Source organism: Squalius cephalus (genome assembly GCF_949319135.1).
Source record: "Squalius cephalus genome assembly, chromosome: 16".
NCBI lineage: Eukaryota > Metazoa > Chordata > Actinopteri > Cypriniformes > Leuciscidae > Squalius > Squalius cephalus.
In genome coordinates, this window is record NC_137137.1 from 7619683 (window position 1) to 7627615 (window position 7933).

Below are 7933 nucleotides of genomic sequence, written 5' to 3' on the forward strand. Positions count from 1 at the left end.
TAAACAGCGTCCGTTTTGTCAATACTCAACAGGTACAGAATCTAAATACGTGTGATACTTCACGACAACATCCGGAGTCACTCTGTTAATAGTCTAATTCCTCCAGTCCTTAACCAGAAAACAGTGGGGTCCAAAACAAAGTCATGAGAAAGTCTTCGATTTTATGGATATCAAATTATTAGCTAGCTGTTATTCTCATTGTAGCCTACTTTCCACTTTTATATATATATTTTTATTAACAATACAATTGCTTTTTAACATATTTTACTTTTAAAACATTTTTTATAGAAATAAATCCTAGTTATAATGAGCAGGGCCTATAACAAGCTTTATTTGAATTTCAGGATTTTTGTATTTCATTCAGGACTTGTTATTCAGCATGATTTGAAAATAAAACAGCATTTTGTGGTTCAGTGGAATCAAGGAAATGTGACCTTTTGTACAAAGGAGTTTACATGGTCAGTTTTACATATTTGATTAGTGACCAGTCCAAAATCTAAAATATTTCATGTTATGTCAATGTGATCTTAGACTTATATAAAAAAAACAAGAAAGGAAAAGATCTCATTCAGAATAGATGTTTTTCAATCCTGCTAAACACCGTGCATCCTTACAAACAATACCGCATTATGGTACTTTGCTTAACATGTTTAATATTCCCATTCATAATTGTATTTACCTGGTACAGTATGACAAAGAATGTGATGGAATCACATGTCCATGTCCAAAAAAAGCAATAGGTACATTTTGTTTCTTTTTGTTCAGTGCTTATTAAATCTGTCAGATTAATCATTAAATCATGACTTTCATAGCAAAGAAAATGTTTTAAGATTTAAACAAAAATGAAGGAAAGAATCGGTGGTGTCAAATGACTCTGCTGTCAATCACAACATACTCCTCCCTCCACATATTACCGGTACATTAATTCCTAATTCCCCTCCCATCAGACTGCCTTCGATTATCCAAATTATCAGCCCAGACAAATAAATCCACCTCTATTTGAAAGAATGCTCATTCACTTTCCACACTGGTCAGTGATAGTGAACATATCTTTAAACCAATACTTTTTTCTAACTTGTATGTGTTGATTACTGTACATGCTGGCCTGTGGAATTTGGTCTTTCATACACTCATAAACTCATTTTGCATTGTTTTGGTCAAAGGTAAGTTGTTTTTTAAATGTTTAAATAGTGTGTAAAAAATAAAAACTCAAGCTGCTTTTACCTTAAATGACACTTTGCACTGCGTGAGCCCTAACCTCTGAAAGTCAAAAGAACATAACAGGGAGTCGATTAAGAATGCATTGTGATTTCTGAGTTTGTTGTTACAGCTGACAGTCTCTTGAAGAGAAGGACTCAAAACTCATTTAGGCTCTGGCAGAGTCTAAACAGAGAGCACTATGGCTTCGGACTCAGACAACTTGGGCTTCTGTTTGGTGGACTATGTAGTGTTTGCTGCTATGCTGGGGGTTTCGGTGGCCATCGGGCTATTCCAGTCTCTGAGACACACCCAGGGTCGCTCGAATGTGGACAACTTCTTCACGGGGGGCAGGGGTTTCTCTGCTGTGCCAGTTGGACTGTCGCTCTGTGCCAGCTTTATGTCAGCTGTCCAGGTGCTCGGCGTGCCATCTGAGGCATATTTATATGGCTTTAAGTTCCTCTATATGTGCCTGGGACAAGCCCTCAACTCCCTCATTACTGCAGTTGTGTTCGTTCCTGTGTTTTATCGTCTCAAAATCACCAGCGCACATCAGGTTTGGTTTTTGTCCATTTATTTCTTCAGTAGTTTTGCAATATGAATATATATATGCACACTCTCTCTCTCTCTATATATATATATGAATTGCATACCATGAGTCGCATTGAATTTCATGGATTTCACAAAGAATGTGAGGATGAGTAATTTCTCTGTAGTATGTGATAAAAAGACACATGTACTAAACAGTGGAGTCTAAAGATTTGAGGCCACTAGTGAAATTATATTTATATTTAGCTTTTTTTCTAATTAAAAGGAATTTTCCCAAGTTTTGATGCTTTTAATTTTCTGTATTTATTATGTTCCCCTAACAAGCATTTACATACTTTTGGACTGCACCGTTTTTTCATGTGTGTGTGTGAAATGTACTTGTCAGTATTTAGGAATGAGGTTTGGGAGAGGGATGCAGCTCTTGGGAAGTTTGCAGTTCATTGTAGCCACAGTAAGATGAATTCATATAATCATAAAAAAATATATAATACTATTTTAATACTATTAAAGCAGTACCCTGAAATTAAAATGTAGAATGCTGATCGATAAAGCCTTGAATCATATATGTATACTTTTAATTCCAATATTTAGTTTGCACAAAATATGTATTAAAAATAATAATAATGTGTTTATTTTAGTTTTAGGCTTGTGTCTAAAGGATAGATAATGCTGATATTGTGTTGTTCTTCCTGTAGCTTCTCTACACTGGAATAGTGATCTTTGCTCCTGCAGTCATCTTGAATCAGGGTAAGAGAAATAAACTGATTACTGATTGCTTCATGTCTCCATTGTCATTGCAAATCCATCAGTGGATCCCATATATGATTTTGCCCTTATTCTTATCAAGCTTTTCTTCTTTTCTGAATCAAGCCACAGGCCTAAATATGTGGGCGTCTCTTTTCTCAACTGGACTCATCTGCACATTTTACACAACAGTGGTAGGCCAGTGTTGTGAAATCTTGCCTGATTTGAATAATATAAATACTGGTGTCCAGTCTTTATTGCTTTATTTGTGGACTATTTTGACCCTTTTAATGTGACCAAATATTTCTCATAAATTGTGTATACTGTAGTCGCCAAAAGTGATGTCCGGAGGGGATGTGAAGATGTCAATTTTCCTAGTCTGGATATCACTTTTGGCCTGTATTTGTATATGTATTTGAATGATTGATTAGTAAAACAGTTGCATGAGTGTGTAAATGTTTGTTTGTGAACGTAACGTGTTTCCGTTTTCCTGCAGGGTGGTATAAAGGCTGTAATCTGGACAGATGTTTTTCAGATTGTAGTCATGCTCTCTGGGTTCGTTGCAGTCTTCATTCAGGGCACTTTATTGGCAGGAGGGCCTGCCAGAGTTTTAGAGATCGCCAACAATGGATCCCGCATCAATTTTAATGAGTATGAACAGTAAATATTTTGAAATGTTTATTTAGTGTTGTATTGCTCATTCCCTCTCTGTGTTACAGTTTTGCCATAGACCCTCAGAGGCGGTACTCGTTCTGGAGTTTCACAGTGGGCGGCACAATGGTCTGGTTATCCATGTATGGAGCCAATCAAGCCCAAGTACAGCGTTACATATCATGCAGGACTGAGAAACAAGCCCAACTGTGAGAGAATAAATCAGTCAAATCTGTCTAAAATAACCTCTTCAGTTCAGTCTACTAAATTTAGTTTTGTTTGGCATTCAATTTCTCCTAATAATGATTGTTGAGTAACTCACATACAGTATTTTCTGCTACTGCTCACTGAGATAGAGATCCACTGAGTGTCAGTCTTGTTCTGCAGGGCGCTGCTGGTAAATCAGGTGGGTCTGTGTCTGATTGTGAGCAGTGCAGCCACCTGTGGGATTGTGATGTTTGCTTTATACTCCAACTGTGACCCGCTGAAGACTGGCAGAATATCTGCACCTGACCAAGCAAGTGAATACATGCATGAACAAAATTAACTGTACCTACTGTATCCTATTAATCACTATTTCATTTTAAACCAAAAATCTGTCTTTATCTTTATTTTCACAGTACATGCCGTACTTGGTTTTGGACATTTTCCGGAATCACCCAGGCTTCCCGGGTCTTTTTCTAGCCTGTGCCTACAGTGGAACTTTAAGGTGGTTGAAACTATCTTCAGTGAGGTGTTGATTACTGATACAAACGGAATAAACCACCTGCTTCTTTTTCCACAGTACTGTCTCTACCAGCATTAACGCAATGGCAGCTGTTACTATGGAGGATGTAATGAAGCCGTGGCTAATTACTGTTTCACAGAGAAAACAGCTCTTGCTCTCCAAGTCATTATGTAGGGTCAAAAGCCACTTCTTATTCTTTCCTGTGGTGCAAGTAAACACAGAGTCACACACACACACACACACACACATATATATATATATATATATATATATATATATATATATATATATACACAGTATATACACACACACACACATATATATGTAATGTTATATAACATTATATATATAATTTGTATTTGTATTATATAATTTGAATTTGTTTGCTGCCTATAATATATGCTGATATGTATTTATTTGAAATTAAGGGAAAAAGATGATTTGAATATATTTTATAATGTTATATTATATTTACATAAATATTTATTTAATATTATATTATATAAATTATTATAAAATGAATTAACTCTATAACTATATAATGTTTGTATTTATTTGCTGCCTTTAATATATGCTGATTTTAATTAAAAAAAATCTTAATTGTCATAAAAATACATTTACAAATGAATTCAAATTTAATGTTGGATTTGCAATGCATTATTGGTGAGATTTTTATACAGCACTTATTTAACTAAGAAACCATGATGTGATTCTGCAAATATCTGATGGTATCAACATGATAATGTTTAGAAATATAACTATAGTGTCAACTAATGTTATTATTGTTTGTTTGCATGTGTAAAACAGCTCTGTTGTACGGCCTTGGCTGCATTACAATGGCTGCGCTTTCCTCCCTGCTGGACTGGGGAGTCCTTCAGGTGTGAACTACTGGAATAACTGTGATTTTAATCAGGCTGTATTTCAGTCTATGTGTCTGTGCTCTAACCAGCTTTCTTTTAACTCTAATAACCTCAGGGTTCGTTCACAGTCATGGGTGTAGTGAATGGTCCACTTCTGGGAGCGTTTGTGCTGGGCATGTTTGTTCCAGCCACAAATAAACCGGTAAGGCTCCATAAACATCACTGTTGTGTGCACCATATATTATTATATCCCTCCACTCAATGAATAGCCATGTAATATTTATTTCTCACACTATAGGGAGTTTTCTCAGGTGTGGCTGTGGGTTTTTGTCTGTCTCTATGGCTTGCTGTTGGAAGCACAATTTATCCTCCTACACCACAAATAATGGGTGTTTTACCCACTAGTGCTGATCACTGTCTAGCAACTAATGCAACACTCAACAGCACCACAGCAGTCACTAAATCATCTATCTTGTTATCATCAGTCCCCCGGGATTATGGGTAAGATTCTAGAATTTGTATCACATTTTATATTAACCATAATTGCATAGTATTTCACTGCTCTGTAACTTGAATTACTTGTGAAATATAGCACAACAGCTAAGTTTTCTTTTTCCAACGAAATTCATGCAGCTTTCAAAATATCTATTCAATATCATACCTGTACTTCGGAGCCCTGTCAACTAGTGCAGTCATACTAGTAGGTGTGGTGGTTAGCTACATTACAGGTGAGAGAAATTGTTAAAGGCTTAGTTCACCCAAAAATGAAAATTCTGTCATTAATTACTCGGCCTCGTCTTGTTCCAAACCCGTAAGACTTTCGTTCATCTTCGGAACACAAATCTTTTTAATGAAATCTGAGCGATTTCTGTCCCTCCATTGACAGCCCACGCAACTGACACTTCAAAAAGTTAATAAAGAGATTGTAAAACGAATCCATATGAACAAAATGGTTTGTTCTCGCGCATCAAGCATTATGGTTGAGCTTCTGTTTATGTTCGCTGATCAATGTTTAGATGTGAATAAAAGACTAAATTCTCTTCAGAACATTTGGACTAAACCGCTCAATTCATATGGATTAGTTTTACGATCTCTTTATGAACTTTTTGAAGCATCAACATGGTAGTTGAGTAGCTGTCAATGGAGGGACAGAAATCGCTCAGTAAATAAAACATCTTCATTTGTGTTCCGAAGATGAGAGAAAGTCTTAAGGGTTTGGAACGACATGAGAGTGAGGCCTAAATGATGACAGAATTTTCATTTTTGGGTGACCTAACGCTTTAATATTTAAAACAAATGAAAATATCAACAGATGTTATTTTACCTTCAAATGAATATGTGCTGAATTACTGCAGGACCCACCAAGAAGGATTCTATCAGTCCTGGTTTATTACGGTGGAACTTGGAACAAAAAACCTGCGATGTGTCCTGTCATAACTTGGTAAGTTACATGGTAGTAGCCGTTCATTTACTTATTTAACTTATACATTTATACTATTTATTAATATTTTGAATGAGCTTTTATTTATTTATTTATTTTTTTCATTTTTCTTATTTAGCTTTATTTTTATTTCAGTTAGTTGCCAAGACAACATTTCTAATTTGGTTAAGTTTAGTCTGTTTTTATCTAATATTTCATTTTATTTCTGCTAACGAAAACAATTTGTAATAGTTTTAGTTAACAATACCAACACTGCTGAAATTATTCTTGTCTCTACAGAATGAAACTACAGCACACAATCCCAACGAAATCCTTCTCAGTTCAAAAGAACTATTTGCCACAGCTGATAAACAAGTTGTTTTACTGAACAAAGGTGAAGTTTAGACAGGTGCAGGACCCGCTTTAAAAGTCAGGCTTCAAACTAAATTTCCAAGAAATAATGCAGTTTAATTCAAATTTAAAATAACTTTTTGTGGAAGAACTACTGTGGCTGTGCACAGTAAAATGTTGAAAGGCACAGCTTTACTATTTAACATCATGCTAGGTACACTCTGTACAGTCTTGCATATCAAATATGTCAAAGCCATACTGATTTGGTTATCTTCCTTTTTGATTGGCATTACTGAATACCTGACCATCACCACCTGATTCAAAGGATGATTCTTTGATCTGTATAACAATAGTGCTTTCTTTCATAGTACAAAATCATGCACAATACGTTTCTGTTCATCACACACCTGCATCGCACCTGTTTGTCAGATCACTTTCATTCCTAGCCAAGTTTAGAAGAAAAGAGAGCATAAGCATGCACACAAAAGTCATTTGAAATTTGTTTAATTAACAGAATGCTTTTAAAGGAGATATATCACTGTGATCCAATAACTCTCTGAAGAGTATGAATGATTATTAGTCTGAATTAATTAAAAGAATATGTAGCCTAAGTTGTTACACACTATAAAGATCCATTTTATTGACCATGCTACTATAGATTTTAACTACACCATACTACCTACAATGAGAATAATGCATTTCATTTGTTTTTTGGCAGACAGGAATATTATTTGTCTGTCTTAACCTATAAAACAAGGCTCATTAATGGGATATTAGTTCCTCAGCATTTCTAAGATCAGGGTCCAAGACCTAGAAAAGTACATAGGAAAGTCCTAAAAAGCCCTAAGTCACCAGAATCAAGATGAAACTGTTTCAGTGTTTATGTATTGAGTGATGTTGGCTGTATAGTTCATGCATATTTTGAATATGTATTATTTGTTAGTAGTCTAGTATCACAGAGATGAGCTGTAGAATAATGCACATTCACAATAAATTGAAATGTCAACACTACTATAAGGTGCACGTACTTTCTGATCAAAATAGTTTAAATTAAAGTTTCATAAGCCACTGGGTTGTATCAGGCCAAAAGGAAGAAAACCTTCAGTTTTTCTCTGCAGGCGGAAATAACAAACCCGCCGCTCACTAGCAGAGAAAGAGGAAACCACAGTTTCAGTCTTCCCACGTAAAGAAAGCAACAACCCCAGCAGCTCCAGCAAACACCCCCATTCTCTCTTGCTCTCACACTGTTATAAATACACTATTCTTGAACTTCAGAATTTGCAGGGGGGGAACTGTTGTCAATTTATAGCCTGATCACAGGTCTAGAAACCGAGATGTCAGATGAGGCCGACCAGTAAAGTAACACCAAGTGGTGTCGATCTTGCTAAAGCAGTCAGGAAATGAGGTGCGTTTGCGGTTTGTCTCTTGCCGGAA

The 7933-nt window shown here is 35.7% G+C and overlaps 1 protein-coding gene across 1 annotated transcript; it reads left to right on the plus strand.

The window, feature by feature from the left end:
- The first annotated feature begins 8 nt into the window (after nucleotides 1-8).
- slc5a5 (solute carrier family 5 member 5) lies at nucleotides 9-7509 on the plus strand. Its single transcript, XM_079897309.1, has 16 exons — nucleotides 9-32; nucleotides 1331-1753; nucleotides 2132-2197; nucleotides 2442-2493; nucleotides 2617-2684; nucleotides 2987-3141; nucleotides 3210-3350; nucleotides 3529-3658; nucleotides 3762-3850; nucleotides 3926-4038; nucleotides 4676-4746; nucleotides 4844-4930; nucleotides 5027-5229; nucleotides 5362-5456; nucleotides 6084-6169; nucleotides 6449-7509. The coding sequence occupies exons 2-16, from the start codon at nucleotides 1400-1402 to the stop codon at nucleotides 6551-6553; spliced, it is 1815 nt and encodes a 604-aa protein (XP_079753435.1). The 5' UTR covers nucleotides 9-32; nucleotides 1331-1399; the 3' UTR covers nucleotides 6554-7509.
- Nucleotides 7510-7933: the final 424 nt, after the last annotated feature.